General features: G+C 36.2%; 1 protein-coding gene across 1 annotated transcript in view; it reads right to left on the reverse strand.

The window, feature by feature from the left end:
- Positions 1 to 18,350, reverse strand: part of LOC126482131 (protein eyes shut-like) — a 259,779-nt gene that overhangs the window by 121,588 nt on the left and 119,841 nt on the right. The window contains 1 exon segment of the mRNA XM_050106108.1: positions 5,361 to 6,342. Coding sequence (XP_049962065.1) covers positions 5,361 to 6,342 — 982 coding nt within the window.

An 18,350-nucleotide genomic window follows, 5' to 3' on the forward strand; every position in this document is an offset into this window, starting at 1 on the left:
TACGGTTACTGAATTTCAGAAGTCTGGTGACCTTAGTGAAGCACATGGATCAAAAGTTAATCAAAGAGAGATAAGTTTAAATATTCTATCATACATTAAAGAGGCTTCCCTGAAGCCCAGGCATTCTGTCATACATGATGACTGTGACAGGACCTGAAATAAATCTCAAGAGCATCTAATCAAATGAAGAATTAATTTTGAAAGCAAAGAAATAATACAAGAATGAAAGATGTCACTAACACAGAAGACAATTCAAATTTTCTTGGTGAAAAAAAAAAAAAAAAATACACAAGGAATAAATGATTAATTGATGACTGAAGTTTCATTAGCTATTTGTAGTGCATTCATTGTGTTGGTACAAGAGTGGTTAAGTGAGCTGAAATGCTACAAAAAGCTAAAGAGGGCAAAGAATTTTGAACACCAATTAATATTAACAGATTGTGTTCAACTGAAACTCAATAATACTTAGATCAGCAACTACTTAGCAACATCTAAATATTGTCGTAGTTAGCATCTGGAGAGCAAGTTTTCAGAAACATAGAGGTTCCTATTAATAATTAATGAAGAAGTAATACTATCAACTGATGATCACTGATTGGATTGCGAGTCTATGAAGAGATGATTCAGGGACAATACAGAGTCAAAGAAAATGATACGCAACCAAGTACTAGTATGACATGTTACATTAGTAAATGAGTGGCACAGTTAGGAGGACAGTAGACAAGAAGAAAAGGAGAGAGGGATAAACATTCCGTTAATTTTATCGGTGCATATTTGCAGTTTTTGCAGTATTTTAGAATCAGAATGGCTTTATGAAAAATAAGTTAACTTTAGCAACTACAGTAGAGTTAATAGGCAAAACAATCACTGCCAGAGAGACAAGGGGTATGTTACTGGTGTGTTCTTTGATCCTGAAAAGGCTTTTGACTGTGTGAATATCTCCATGTTACTTGACAAGTTGTGCAACTTCAGTATTAGAGGAACTGGCTACAAGTTGATAAAATTGTATATGAGCAACAGGGAACAATTTGTCAAACAACAGAATCTCCAGATTGGAATATCAATAATATAAGGAATAGATAGATTGCTACCCACTATAAAGATGACAGACATGAAGACGGTATCTGTTTTTTCGGACAGGTCTGAAAGAACAGGTACCATTGGTGATTGTGCAGCTCTTGAAGAATGAAATTACAATGAAATCCAGACCGTTAGCGTCTTACAGGCATTGATAAATATTAATGGGGACAGTAGAAAATGTGTGTGCCGACGGGGACTCGAACCCAGGATCTCCTGCTTACAAGGCAGATGCTCCACCCAACTGAGCCATTGAGGACACAGAGGGTAGTGCAACTGCAGGGTCTTATCTCTGATATGCTTCCTGGGAGACCCACATTTCCAACTTACTGTCCACACATTACAATTGTAGTGCCCCTGTCCACTATACTTATTACTCGCTGCAGTCAATCTACCAATTCCCGTAAGAGTTTGAGAAATGTGAGTGCCACTGAAGAAGATCATTGGCCGGTAAGCCTTATCTATATGAAGATGATATTTGTTCTTTCAGACATGAAAATTATCAAACCAACTAAAAAGAATTTTAACTGAAAATTCATTTTATTTTCTAGATGAGTTCTTCATCTTTATGAAAACTGATTTGTAAGTATGTCAGGCTCATAGACTCAGGTAATTCACAACCAATCTAATGAATATAAACAAATTTGTAACACTGTTTCTTATATATTAACAATTGTAAAATTTATTGTTAAACACAAAACTTTAGTTTATACATTGTAGACTGAAGTATTCAGAAGAAGAATCTGTGCAATTCCCTGAAACTATATTCTTTCTAGGGGTTAACAACAATATAGAAAGGACAGAGTGCAACTCAACACATAGAGGAAGCATTAGAGTCACAGACAGGCACAATGAAAGAAACTGCTAAAATAATTAAGCTTTCGAACACAGTTTTCCAAAAAAAGAAAACAAACACACATTCACACAAGTGCAAATCCCACACACACATGGCCACTGTTTATGGGCACTAAGGCCTGACTGTAACTGCATCTGATGTGAGCACCAATACACTGGTGTGGGTGTTGGGTTTAAGGAGGAAGCATAGGGTGAGGACAGGGAGGGATCGCAGGGTAGGGTTGGGGGAAGATGCTGTGCTGCCTGTATGAGTGTGCAGGGACATGGTGGGGACAGGAGAAGGTTGCTAAGTGCAGTGATTGAAGGTTGTTCTGTGGAGGAGGGAAGGGGGAGTTTGAGGAGGGAAGGAAGTGGAGAGAGGAGAGCCATAGAGGAGGAGACAAGACTAGTAGGTGTGCTGGTGGGATAGAAGGTGTGTGTAGTGCTGGAGTGGGAGCAGGGAATGGGAGCGTAGGTGTGAGGACAGGGGATGATGAAGGCTGAGGCCAGGGGGTTTCACAGGAATGAAGGATATACTGAACAATTTAGGAAACCTGGTGTTGGTGGGAAGAATCCAGATGTTACAGGCTGTAAAACTCATTCAATTAAGCACATCGCGTTGGGCAACATGTTCAACAACCGTGTCGCTCAGCTCTCTCTCAGCCACAGTTTGGCAGTGGCCATTCAGTCAAAACCCTGTTGGAGAATGTGATTCAGTTGCTTCAGTCCTGGGCAATACTGAGTCATGAGAGATGTGCTTCTTTGTAGCCAGAGAGTGAGTATGTGTGATCTGGTATGTAACCGGAGAGACAAGGCATGGGAGATATGTTTCTGGACAAGGTTTGGAGGGTAATTTTGGCCCATAAAGGCAACAATGAGACACTTGTCATATTTCCAGAGGGACTGCAGAAAACCAGTCAATGATAATTTTAATTCTTTCTCTTTCTGTATGTATGCTCCTTCTGTATGTATGCTTGGATTAATTATAATACTAATGTCACCCATAAAAAAATAATTTTGCTTATATGTTACGCAGAAGATCATTTAGATGTATGAGAAACAATAAAAGGTCCAAGGTTCAGCCTTTGTGAACCCCATTCATGATTAGTTCCCTGTCAAAACAATCTCTCCTAATCCCATTGGTTGGATTACTAAGAGCAACTTTCTGCATTCTTTTGGATAAATAATACATTATCCATTGGTTGGTTAGACCATCATTCTATAAAACCTCATTTTATCTACAAGAATATTGTGATTTACAGTCAAATGTGTTGGAAAGGTTGCTGATAATACCAACCGATGCTATTTTTTTTTTATTTTACGCTTGTCAAATTGGTGAGTGACTGTGTGAATGGCTTTCTCAGACGAACAACTTCAATGAAATACAAACTGTGATTTACTAAGAATACTGTTGTTGCTCATGTGGAATACTATTCCAGAATACATTACCTCAAAAATTTTGGAAAATAATGTCAACAGTCACTAGTTATTGAGATCTGCCCTATCACCACCTTTCTTATAGAGGGGTTTAACAATGGCATATTTCAATCTCTCTGGAAAGATGACTTGAGTTAGTGATGCATTACATATTTCAAGTAATACAGGACTTACTGTACGGGAACAAATCTATAGTACTCTATTGGAAATTCCATCAATAGCTGATGACTTTTTATTTTTGAGAGAATGTATAATTTTCTTAATGTCGAAAGGAGAAATTGTTTTCAGTATTTTTGAGACAGATTTCCTGATCCTAGTATTCTTCTCTGTTTCTACTTTCACAATATCCAATACATCAGACTGTCTTATAAGGCTACCATTTTTCAGAACTTTTGTCTTGGTAATTATATTTTAATCTAGCATCTTGTTATTCCTAACATATTCAGTACGCTATGGATGTGTGAATGTTTTCATATGAGAACTTAGTCCCATGAAGATTGAAGAAAAGGCATTACAAGCATCACTGGCATATGTTATTGACAGCAGTTCTGCCCCGGACCCATTACTCAGATGATTTTTAAAAAATATTCAAAGTTTTGTGCAGAAAAATTTAGGTATTTGTTTCTTTCAATAGCACGGGAGAAGTTTTGAGCACAAGAACACTGTGCTTCAAAAGCCCTAAATCTGTTTTTTATTTCTACTTTTGTAGATTCTACATTAGAAAGAACGTTGTCAACAAGAGTTTTTGTATTATTTGTTATTCTTATGTTTTCAACGGTAAATATACCAACAGAGAAGTAAGAAAGACATTTTGACATTACAATATGACAAAAGAAACAAATCTAGCTTCAATAATGTAGCAAATTAAATTATACATAGCACAACAATTAGTAGTACAGTATTTCCAAATTTTTTGTCCTCTTCTGTGCAGCACTTTAAAAAATTGCCAAATGATAAAAGATACGAGTTGTGTGAGAAAAGTAACAAGACTGATTTTTTTTAAAAAGTTTTTATTTTTTTTCAAGCAACAATACTGGCCCCTTCAAAGTAGTTCCCTTCAGTAGCTATACACCAACAGAACTCTCATTCTTGGAAGCAGCACTGAAAGACTTTAACTGATAGGGCCATTAACATGTCAGTCACATTATTTTGATTGTTCTCCAGAGTCCCAAAATGACATCCTTTTAAGATATTTTTTAATTTTGGGAACAGGAAAAAGTCACAATGACTCAAGTCAGTTCAATAGGGAGGCTGTGGAACAACAGGAATGCCTTTTCATGTCAAAAGTTCCATGATGGAAGTGGCCATGTGACATGGGTTATTGTCATGATGCAGCATCTGCTTCTCTGCAATGTCCAGTCTCACTCAGTTCACCCTTTTCCTGAGTCGTTCATGGATACCTTTGTACATCACTTGGTTGACATCTTGTTCTGGAGGAGCACTCTCACAACAGCACGCACACATTTAACATTTTCGTCAGTATTGAACCTGAGTGACGTTCATCTTCAACATGTTCCCAGCCTTCCAAAAATGATTTATGCCAGTGAAAAACTTGTGCTCGTGATAAGGAATATTCCCATAGGCCTGTTTCAGCTTTTCAGAGGTCACACTCATGGATTCCCCAAACTTACCATAAAACTTGACAGTATAAATTAGCTCTAAATTCCGATATTCCATTGTCGGCATTCAACACAGCACTGCCAGATTTCTAGTAGTGTGTCAGTCTCATTACTTTTTTCATATACCTTATTTACAACACCAGCTAGGCATAGTTAAAAGCAGTGCTTTCCAAGCTAACTTTAGGGTGAATAACTGGTGCTGAGTACACAATGGCTAAATTTCTCTTTAATTTACTGTCCAGAGAGTATTACAGTTGAGGCATGTCTGTTATTTCCTGCTAAAACTAATTTTTCTTTATCATCACATATCTTGTATTTTTGTGCTACATCATAAAAAGTATATATTTAAGATACTTATGCTACTCCAAAGCAAGAAAAGAGACTTATACATACCTGACTCCCACCTTCAAAATATGTACAAGTTCCTCCATGGAGACAAGGAGTAACGGAGCAGTCTGGTATTTTTGCAGTTGATGTGTACACTTCTGTCTCAGCAGATGGAATAACTTGAGTGGCAGTGGTATATTCCAATTCTGTTGTATCTAAGGCACTTATATCTGAAGTTGGAGCAGTAGTCTTCACAGTTTGCAGTACTGTAAATATACCATCACTGAATGTTTCTACACCTACAGAAGTGAGAGATATGCTCTTTGTTTCATCTGTTTCTCCTGAAGGAGGTGGCAGTGTTACTTTTTCTGTTGTAAATGGTCCCGTTGTATAATAATCTGGTGGTATTAAAGTTGACTTCTCTTCAACTGAAGGCAGTGTTGTTATTTCACTAACCATTTCAGTATATGAAGGTACAGTCAATGTCTGAACACTTACTGGTTTTAATTTCTCAGTTGTAATATTTGTTCCTAACATTTCAGTACTTGTCAATGTTGAACTTTCAGTCTGTGGTGTAGTTCTGGAAGACTTCTCTTGGTACACTGTAACATCTGTAAACATTTGTTTTGCAGTAGTTGTACTCAGTTCAGTATCTGGCACCACTGTTTCACTTGATGATGTAAAATATGAAGATATTGGTTCAGAAGGTGGATGAGTTGAACTAGTGCCTGCCATAAATGAAAAAGTAGATGAGGAAGGTAATACTGTCTCTGTGAATGTTGGAGCTGTAGTGTGAGAAACCTTTCCTTCAGCAAGTGTGGTAGATTTAGGTACAGTTCTGTCAGAAGAAAATGCTGAAGTCAAATATTCAGTTGAAGCCACAGTTGTAGTTTGTGTAGGAAATTCACTTGTTGATGGCAATATGAATGAGCAATTCAAATGCCCAGGTGAAATTATAAGGCACTCACAGATTCTTCCAGTAAGATTGGGTGGACAAGAGCAAGTGAAATTATCAATACCATCTAGGCACGTACCACCATTCAGGCACCTGTTAATAAATAAACAAACAATTAAGCTATAGAATATGGTTACCTTCTCAAAGCAGGAATTTGGGAAAGATAAAGTTTCACATATTTGCAAAGGTTGTTCATAATATGAAGTAAGTAAGTATAACTATTAATATTGAGCCTTATACATCACTCATTCAATTTAAAATTAACCTTTTGTTTCACAAAAATGAGCATAAATCTCAAGTCAGAAATTTTTTTAATATTAAACTCATATTTCATAATTTCATTCATTCATACCATCAATAAATGAGAGGAGATTGTATGAGCACTCTAAGCAAAATACTAGTACCAATTTTATTATCTACTTCAGAACATATAAGCAAATACTGAGACAAGTTTTTAATAATAATAATGCATAATTCCAAAATAAAAGTAAAGGAACCTGGCAAAATACAGAAAGGGAAAGAATTGTAAGATCAGTTAATCACAGTAATATAGAGCTGATTATGAATGATAACAAACTAACTGACTTCAGACAAGTGGGCAGTGCTTTCAACTATTTTACAAGAAGGACCAAGGGTGGTGGGAGGGTGGGCATCCAGGTTAGGAACTTGAAAAAATGGCATTAAACTGGCCAAAGAAAAGAGCATATAACTCAGTAAAAGGTTCACCTAGGGGAAATATGGCCAGGCAGCCAATGGCTTGGTGGTATCATTTGTGCTAGGATGTCAAGAATCAAGGAGTGAAAGCACACTGCACGTCAACAGTTGGTAGCAGACAGGAGTGCCTCAACATAGCATCATCTCACACTTCCTATTGGTGACTACTGTAGGCAAGTTTTGCACACTTACTTCACTATTCAACTGTGCTGAGCCCTGCACTACAGCCTGTGCAGCTATAGGAACAGCCTTTACATTTAAAGCAAATTGCAATAAATTTTTCTGATATCGACCAAAGGGGTGGACCTTGTACATGTTATTTCTTAAAAAGATTACAGCACCTGATAAATACACATAATGACAAGCAAGCAGACAACAAGGGAATCCAGCCCAATCACAATCTTCATGGAAATATATTATTCAAGTATCCAACAGCACTGGAGGAACTGTCTAAAATTATAAAGGGATTTACCTAATAAATATTCAGTGGGTGCATGCTGTCACCATAGCTAGTGCAATATTTATTGTAAAACCACTATCAGACACAGCAGATTCATCATTTGAGATTGGTTTATCTCCAAACAGACTAAAAACCGCAAAAGTGACACCTCTGCTAAGGAGGGTGCAAAACATGACATTGCTAACTATAGGTCAGTTTCAGCTTTGCGAGGCTTCAGAAATTATAGAAAAAATGTTCCTTCAAGGATTAACAGCCTTCTTAAATAAAGAAATGCTGTTAAATGACTTGCAGCATGGGGTCAATGCAGTCAGTAATGTTTTACCTTTTTAAGATGGATACCAACAGCACTGGATGATAAATAATATGTATCAGGAGTCTTTCTTGATCTTACATTGTCCATTCACATAAATGTAGCCACCATCTATGTTGAACATCAAAGTGCAATAACTACTCAGAGATGGCAGATGGCAGCACTATCAGTGGAAGGTATGTAAAGTGTGTCAGGGGGACACAGAAAACAGTGCAGTCATTGTCGTAATGTGAAAATGGAGCATTTATCTGACACCCAAAAGGGCAAGATCATTGGCTTTTGTGTCAAAGCTGAAAGCATTTCTGAAATGGCTAACTCTGTACACTGTTCACATGCCACTGTGATTGAAGTATACTGTGCATTGCAAAACGGTGCTATCCAAATCCAGTGCCAATACAATTGTGGTGCAGCAGGGGCCACAGATGAGAGGGATGAACAACAGCTGCAGAGATGTTTACAGGTAAATAGACATGCAGCTGCTAAGCAACTGACTGCCCAAAAGAACCAAGGGGCTACCAACAGTGTTCCCTCAATGAAAGTTCAGTGAATGTTGCTGTGTATGTGCCTCTGCAGCAGGCACATGATTCATGCACCCACCCATTCTGACTGCTGCTCATCACTTACAAAAGGCTGGAATTCACAAGTCAATACCACAACTGGATGTTCACTGAGTGGTGACAGTGGGTTTAGCAGATGTTTTGTGCCCCATCAGACAGGTGGCCATTGGTGTGTATGGCGTTAACCATCTGAAAGCAAATACCCAGCAACAATCGTTGGGAGGGTCTAAGATGGAGGATGGAGCACTATGTTCTGAGGCATTCCCCGAGTGATCTCACCATTCGGCTGGAAAGTGCAATGGATGGACACAAGTATGCATCTATCCCTGAGGATCATGTCCACCTCTACCTGCAACTTGTTTTTCCTCAACACGATGGTTGGTATCTACCAGCAGTACAATGCAATGTGTCACACAGCTTGCAATGTACATGCGTGGTTCTAAGAGCACCAGGAAGAGTTTACCATACTCCCCTGGCCACCAAACTCCAATTGAGGTCAGGTTTTACATGCCATGGGTCCACAACTGAAGAACCCAGCACTGCTGGCCATGGCACTGGACTCCACATGGCTCCATATCCCTATTGGTACCTTCCGGAGTCTCACTGACTTTTACTACATGTATTACAGAGGTCTGTACTGCAACAGGTAGTTATTCATGCTTTTGACAGGTGGTCACATTAATGTGACTAGACAGTATACTACATCCTTTGATGTTATTGAACATGCCATTCCCTTGCATAAATTGAGTAATGAATGCATAAGTTAAGTAACTGGAGACCAGTCTGAAAGGCTGATTCATGCACCCACCCATTCTGACTGCTGCTCATCACTTACAAAAGGCTGGAATTCACAAGTCAGTACCACAACTGGGTGTACATAACTCAACAACTGTCAACAGATTACTGAAATAATATACAAAGGCAACAAAACACAAAAAGTTCTGGTACCTGTCCTATTTCTGCTGTATGTAAATGACCTGAATGACATTATGGAATTGGAATAGTCTTTGCAGATGACATTAATATTTTAATTAACTCAAACAGTGAGGAACATCTGCAGGAAAACATCAGTTATGCACAGTTTAGCACAGTGGTTCACCTACACCACATAAAATCTCCATCTTGCAAACCTCGTTTTCACCACTGAAGAAAAAAATGTCTCAAATGTAAGCCATACATAATCTTTAGGTATGCAGTTTCAGGAGGATTTGAAGTGGGGGTTGCACCTTAACAATCTAAATAAAAACTGAATACACTTATGTCCACTATTAGGATTCTCACTCAAACCACATGTTGCTCACTGGCGGTGACAATGTACCGTGGCAGCATACAGTCACTACTGATGTACCGAATAATTTTTGGGGGGAATTCCGCAATTAAAAAAATTAAAGTACAGAAAAAGATTACCAGGATGATAAGGAACACTAAATGGAAGTATTCCTGTAGACTCCCTTTTAAAAAGTATGAAAGTAGTGCCTCTGCCTCGTTTGTATATACACAAAATACTAATTTTTGGAAAAATGAGCATTTCAAAAAATGAAAACATCTTCAAACATAGCTATGAGTTACAGGCATATGAAATTAAGCAGAAGTTTAATCTACACATAAACAAGTACAGTAAGTACAAATTTATGCAAAAGAGGAGTATAATGTACTGGAGTTATGTTTTACAATCATCAGCCTTCTTAGTTAAAAAGCATATAGATGAAATACAGTCAAGATAAATTTGAAACAGTTTTTGCTTGAACACTGCTTCTACTCTGTCTTTGGATTTCTGAAACATCATAATAAGTAAGCCTGATTTATCAAATATTATTAATAATACAATTATGTATTATCAGTATTTACTTTTCATCCCATCCGGTTAAGTCTCCTCTGACTTTTTTACACACCATTTCATAAACCTCACCAGTCCTTTTCTTACAACCCTCTTCCTTCCCCTTCAAACCTTCTACCAGAAGAAAGAGGCACCAACTCTAAAAGCTTGCAAATTTCAGTACCTTTACATGTGTGATCTCTTGCTGTCATTTGGCAAGTACATTTTTACCTATCCAATTTCATTATAATTGCATATTATTTCCCAGTATATTATTTCATTACGTTGATCACGTAGTCTCATTTGTATATTGCTCTGCCATTGCCTTGCCCTCCTTTTTTAAAAAAAAAAAAAAAAAAAAAAAAAAAAAAAAAAAAAAAAAAAAAAAAAAAAAAGGGGACACACACACACACACACACACACACACACACACACACACACACACACAAAAGGATTTAACTTTCACAAGCTTTCAGAGCTTCTGGCGGAAAAGTTGAAGGGAAAGGAAGAGGGGTGAAAGAAAAGCACTGGAGAGGTATAGGAAAAGGGGTACAGTTTAGATGTAACCCAGAGCCCCGCGTCAGGGTAGACTTACCAGAGGGGATGAGAAGGAAAGACTCCTTCAACTCTTCCACCAGAACAAGAAGCCACTGGCTCTGAATGAAAGTTAAATCTTTTTGTGTGTGTGTTCCCCTGTTGCCGCTTGGTGAGTAGATGTTTTCACCTGTCCTTTACATTATACTATCAATAATTGATTATTTTCATTTTTGTACAAACAATGTAGTATCTCAATTTATTTTATTATGTACTCTTACTGTATTCATCATTTAGTCTCAATGACTACTGTCATCATAAATTTACTATGTTAGCCCTGACTTGCCCTACGTCATACATATAAAGAAACTAAAATAATGATTTCCTGGACAAATTAAATGAAGGAGAGCTTCAGGAATGTGGAAGCACTCAAATTACACATTATAGCAACTGCAGGCAACTTTCATAAAGTACACTAACAGGAAGAACACATTATGACTACTGCTAACCTACTCACATTGATAATTATGTAAATTACCTCTAGATTACCTTGGATGTATGTGTATATTAGCAGAAAAGCATTACTTTAAAAAAAAGACAAAACAGGTCCTCCTCTTTTTATATTACTCAGCTGCAGTTTTTACCACTTCTTACTACAATTCATGTAATTTTACTGAATTCAAAGATTACTATCAGCCATCTGTGAATTTGAAAATTTTTAACATGAGCAGTTTTTGAATGGAATTTACATTCCCAAAGTTCAAAGATTCTGATAAATTGCAGGAATGACTCTTTTACTTTGCTTTTCAAAAGCGTGGATTACCTGTCTAATACATATCAGCAACTTGAAATAAACTTGCACCAGAACATAAAACTTCATGCAAAACCCTAGACAGGAAAATCATTTATGTAGGGCAAGAACAGGAATGTGTCACACACTAGTATTTAATGTTTCCCCTCTCAAATATAGTTTGATCCCTATGGGCTAATTTGTTAATGTGATGCTTTGTTTTCTGTTGTTACCAACTATATTACTCAACAGCTTACCCGGTTCATGGTTCATTGTCACAGCTGCAAGTTGACTATCTAATAGCTTCCAGGGGCAATAAACATGTGATTTTCAATATTTAATATAATTATTGATGAATTTACAAATTTAAAATGCTCTCAGAACCTATACATTAAGAGGCATAATAATATGTTTAAGGTTCAACACGATAAGACAAATATTATGGTTAGAAACTTTGTTTATGTCTTGAAACAGCATAGTTAGTGATGCACAAATTACCCAGACTATGTTCATACAGTACTGTACTTGAGAATGAATGCACTTGACAACTTCCAACACACTTCACACACAATTTCTAGCTTTTTAATGCTCATAATTTTGCTATGCATGGAGAAAAACATTACCATCAAGTATGACATTTTAATTTATTACTTCTTTACTGCAATCTCTAAAAGCAACACGTGTTTCAGATTGAATCCACATATAACACTTACGATATCTATAAAATTATATCATTGTACAATACATAGTTCAGGATATGATGTCATAAACACTGAGATGTGTGGAAAATTAGCTTTGCTTAAAACAGAGTGCAAATTACTCAGACTGTATTCATCAAGTGTTTCTAAATGAAAGGACTTAGTGATTTCTGACAAAGTTCAACATAATTTCAAACTATTTCTAAATTTTTTCTCATTTACATGCTTAATGTCAAATATTTGATACAATAACTTGTTTGTTATAAGATGTCTGAAACTGTTTCACACATGGGAGTTCTATTCTTTAAAGAATCAGGAGTGGAGGGTTTGTTGGTATTGCTCAATCCAAGCAAGGGGAATGGTTTTAAGCCCACACCATCTTAGTTTCTATAAGAGAATTTTATGAGCTACTAATTCTAAGATATTTGCAAGATAATAGAAAATCTGACGGAATTTTTTTGTTTAGTTCTATCTGAATTGAACATGTGAAACGTTAAAAAAACTACATATCTGATATTCACTACACAGGGAATTCTGTAGAGTGCATACTATATTACTTGGCCCCCAGTTGCACGGAAGGCACAGTAGGTGAGGTGACAATGATATTGGTGTGGGCTCTCTTGTGGATGGGATGGCAAACTAGGGGAGTTACAGTTCTACTGATGAATCCTTCACACAAATGCCTATTATGCAGAACTTCTAAGCTACAGCTAGTGAGACTACAAATGATCACATTAATAGGTTACGCCAGTACAACCGAGAAGTTGAAAAGCCAATCGTTTATTATTAAAAACACAATGAGTTCAGGATTACATTGAAACTGCAACAGTGGGACTGATTTATATTTGCTTGTCTTGTGCACCTTTCTCTCTTTCTCTTGTTGCCATGTTGAAATTAGCTTCTTTTCCCAAAATACAGCAGGTTTTATGCAATATCTTTTCACAAGCATGCTAATGCAGTTGCAATTGTGACAGAATCCTGAAACATTCTACCATTAATCAAACAATTCAGAACAAGTATGACTGCTTCACTTATGTTGTTACAATTGTATAGTAATTGTCATTTCACCAGCTACTGATGGCCCTTAAAATAACTACATTATTTCACAGAAAAAAATCTGTAATCACTCATACATTGCACTATATAAGAGCATTTTGCATGATGACTATAATATAAAATAGTCTCCACTTTGTCTGAAAAAATTCTTCTCAGTATCTTGAACTGTTTATGAGATATGAGAAATGTTATGAATGTTTCACAAGTACCCTATCATTTGCCCACACAATAAGAAGTGAATGCGCTGCATACTATCAAGTTCTCAAGAATGGTGACAGATATAGATCTCATCTCAATTTTATAGAAAAATTCAATCTGTTAGCTCCATTTTGTACTCAGAAATACATGGTCTACTATGTACTCCATATTTTTCATAGCTAAGTAATCGAATTTTGCACAGAATGTTACTTAACATACAAATGTCACACTAAATGCGACCATTAACAAAATAAAAGGCAGTTCATCATGAAGCTTATAAATGAGGTTATGATATGTGTGAGAATAAATTTTTTTGCCCAATACTTTCTTCAAAATTGTTTGGGAAGGTTGTAGTGGAGCCCGCATGCACACACCTCCATTTATGCAGTGCAGCAGATGTGGGCAGAGAACATTTCAGTTATAGCAGATGAAGCACACAGCTCAGTAAGTGACAAGCAATTGAGGCAGCTGCTCTTTTAGAACAGAGGGCTGAACTTGCCCACCACTGAGAATGAGAATGCATTTCCTCGCATGGGCCAAGTTATCTTGTGCAATTGCTCCAAATTCAGACATAACTTTCCCAAGACTACTCCCTGGTTAAAGAGCTTTTTTGGTCTTTTTAATCATCTCATTTTTTAAAATAATAATTGGTCAGTACCAGTGCAGTGTTGCCTGTTCCCTGTGGAGTGGCTCCAAAGAAGTGAAATAAGGAATGCTCCTCAGATATAAGTAAGTGACATTGCGAAAATGAAATACCTGGATTGGATACAAATTAGCAATTCTACTCTAATAGTGTTTTCTTACTCTGGAAATCATTGTACCTTAGCTTTGTTATAATTTAAAAGATCAAAATTACAAAATATAAACTTCACTTAATGAATCCACAATTTTAACAGAACCATTCTTTACATCTTATGACAAACTGTGACTTAGGTTCCAGAGCTTGCTAAACCAAAGCATCTTGCAATATCTTTTAAAGAGAAATTTCTAAAGAAATAATGTTCTGGGTCATTTAAATCAAATTACCTTCTGACAATTGAAAAACAGAAAGAGCAATATTTGTACAGAAGCACCAAATCCAGGTTTTAGGAGTACAAGGATCGATATTATTGTATGAGAATGTAACCCATATACAACACTAGGTGATATAAAAGGAATCATTAAGAGTTTTCAACTTTGAACAATGAGGTCCACAATTACAAAACAAGGAACAGGGATGACTTTCATAGGGATGTACACACAAAATCAATACGCCAGAACAGTGTAGTATACAGATCAAAAGTCCTCTTCAATGCATTGCTGGATAAGATCAGAATAATAGCAAACTTTAATAATTGAAAAGAGTGCTAAAAGACCTACTTTTAATCCACAGCTTACACAGCATTAATGAATAATTGGAATATTACTCAAGTGTATATGTTCTGCCTCAAAAGTATTTCTGAATAAATTAAACTCATTTCATGAACATTAATTAATGTGCATTGTTATGTATCCTTTGTGCTATGTATGTGCACATGAAATTCATCAACATCATAAGGTGAATATTCTGTGGCTGACACTGCTTCTCGCTTCCTATATTCCACTTCCTCCAGTCGTACCAGTCACCTTCCTGTAGTCTTCTGGCAGCCATCATGTACTGGAAATCTTGACTGCAGCTGCTTCTAGGTTACCCATGCTTTCTTTTTTTAATGGAGTCCACTATCACACTTTCTGTGGCCATTGGCTATCATCCAGTCTTGCTACATGCCCATACCATTTTAGAAATTTCATTTCTATAGTGTCTATTTATCGACACCCTTAGCCTCTCTTACGTTACTATTTGCTACATGGCACATCTTGGACAAGCCACAACTCTTCTACAAAAACCCACCTTGTGTTATAATAATAAAAAATGGAAAAAAATTAATTTAAAAGTATGTTACAATTGCATTATTAGAAATGTTGTGCTTGTATGATTTTTGGCTAATCGGACTTCCTCTCTTACATTTCAATTGTAGATGCAGGCAGCAGACTTCAAAGACACCAATGCATCTCAGAAGTAAGAGAATCCTCCTTACTTGGTTCCACTTCACTTCACTAAATAATACTTAATACTGATATCAAATCTTCTCTTATTTCGAAATGCATATGACACAAAACACTCATACCCCATCATACTCTGAGTCGCTTATCTTCAACAGAAATTTCTACATACCAGACAGAAAGAGTAAACAAAATCATGTACAAGGAAAACTGAATGATTTTTTTTTTTAATCCCAAGGATCTTTGATCATATACCTACACAATTTCCCCAACACTGTATGTTGACATGGTACGGAGACATACTGCTGGCCAACAGCATCCATCGACGAGGTAAGTACTGGCTCAAACAACTATACTTCACTTATTAATCCATCAAGCGTTACTAGCCAAGATACTCAGAAATTATTTCGTTGCACATGCATGTTTATGTCACCAAACTTGATCATCCACTTGTTGAAGGACACATATAGCTGTCCAAAACATTGTATAAATTTCTGGTCTTTAAAGTTCATTTCTTCACATGGTGTTTGGTTTCCAATGAAAATTCATACAAGTAATGAGTTACAACAATATACATAACATGATAGCTTATACCTATGGCTGACATTCCATCCATCGCTTATACTATGAACATAGATTTCTTAAGTTTTAAAACGTCATAAAATTTTCATTAACTGGGTTCTGTTACTACAATTTGTTTGTTAGTTTTAACTTATCCTAGTTCACATCACATATACAAATTAATTACATAACACATTATTATGATACAATACCAGCATATGATACATTTATACTTCGTTTTATAAATAGGCTTTTCTCACTTATGAGAGCTCATTTCTTCCTTAGGTAAACTGGGTTCTGTTACCACAGTTTGTTTGTAAGTTTTAACTTATCTCCATTCAAATCACATGTACAAATTAATTACATAGACATTATTATGATACAATACAAGCATATTGTACATTTATGCTTCATTTTATAGATAGGCTTTTATCACTTATGGGAGCTCATTTCTTCCTTAGGTAGAGGAGGGAGAAAAATATTGTAAACAGGACTAAAACATTACGCATTACTGGCCTAACTATGCTTGGCACCACCTCCTTTGTTTGGGAGAGAAGAAAGGAAGTACTCATCTACTAGTTCGAGGATTTATGAGGAAATGTTACTTGTACAGTCATGAACTAGTTGCCAAGGAACTTTCATTTTATGGAAATAATGTGTGCTGACTAAATTATTCATGTAGTATCGTGTTGTTTCTTCATGTGCTAGCGCTATTTACTTCAATTCACATATAGCTTAGTGTAAAATATGACATTTTAACCATCGTAGACTTATCTTTCTTGAATACCTGGAAATGTCATTATTCCAGCTTTCATGTGACATGATAAAAATTAATTGGTTTTTGTAAAATTACATTCTTAAATGTTTATGTGTACTCTGCAGTGAATAGGTAGTGGTAAATGTCACAGAGATATACTGCGACAATACATATTTTTAAATTCATTGCCTTATGACCTTTGTATAAATAACCTTATAGCTAAATGGTTTACTTGAGATGTGGCCCATTTTTTCATTTGGTACCTGCTACTCCCAATGTAATTCTCTTCTTCTGCACCATGATGATGCACTGGTTGCTGAAAGAAAAAACTTAAAACTAACTGCATCATGTACATCGGTGGCCACTGATACATTTGGTCATTACATCCATCTGCAGATATTTCCATACTTTGTTTAAATTCATAGACATTAGTTTATTCTGTTACTCTTTATGATTATTTACCCTGAAAAGAAAATTATTTGACCTCTCTTATGGTATTTTGTTGTTTCTCCTTAGCTTACATGTCTCATATAATTTTTCATACTGCTTAATTTTGCTTGTAAATATTTTGTATGCAGCTTAGTATTTAATTAAATCTCTGCATAAATATATCAATAGGTTCCTTGGTTCTTAGATAATAGATGCAACTGCTTAGTATTTCCGTTTACTTTCTATTTAAGTTAAGTACTTGTACATATTGCCTTCTGCCAAACTGTCGCACATAAGCAGACGTCAATGCCTCCTCTCCTACTACTGACGTCAGTGCATATTGTTGAGTGCGGACAGCTGAGCCATAATCTAATTTTGTTTATACTTTCGCTTTGCATGAAGTGATGTATTACTTCTCGTTGCTGTACAAATAAAAAGAATTACTTATGCCTATACACATTACTTTATCTTAAAATACACTCCAGAAGCAAAATTACACTTTGAGTTATGTACACTATGTACGATTATCTTGTGACAGAAAGAAAAAATGCTACCTAGCTTCATCATTCTATAAAAGCCTTTATATCCGTGTGAGGGTGGTAGCCCTTGTCTCTCCCTGTTTTCTCATAGACTAATCTGTACGTCCCAGGGTATGGTATTTTGTAAATTACATTTGGTGCTAAATAGTGTAATTGCCACTTCTTATTCAATTTGCCAAATTTTGTTGATTGAGGGTGTGTCCATAAGAGGATTCATTACCCTTCAAAAATTGTGTAACACATTTCAGTTTCTTATTATAAATTTTCTTTCTATACTCGGCCCTATTTTTTAGTGTAACCATGGCTTGTTTGATTTTGTCTTGTAGTGTCATTCCTGTAGTGGGTACCTTTTATATGGGCGGCTCCCAGTCATTCGCTTGTTTTGTCCAGAACATCAGTTCGTTAGGTGTGAAACCTGTTGAAGAATGTGGAAGGATACTGACAACCTGCGTGAAAGGAGTTACGTATTCTACCCATTGGGTGTGTTTGTGAGGGGTGTATGTCCTAATAAACTGGTTAAATTCCTTAAAGACTCATTTTAGTTGGCTTGACTCTGGGTGAAAAAAGCTTACTAATATGTGCTTTATGCCCTGTGAGGCCATAAATTGTTTCCACTTTTGCCCAATGAAATATGAAGTATTATCAGTTAGTAGTACCTTT

This window comes from Schistocerca serialis, chromosome 5, assembly GCF_023864345.2.
Source record: "Schistocerca serialis cubense isolate TAMUIC-IGC-003099 chromosome 5, iqSchSeri2.2, whole genome shotgun sequence".
Classification (NCBI taxonomy): Eukaryota; Metazoa; Arthropoda; class Insecta; order Orthoptera; family Acrididae; genus Schistocerca; species Schistocerca serialis.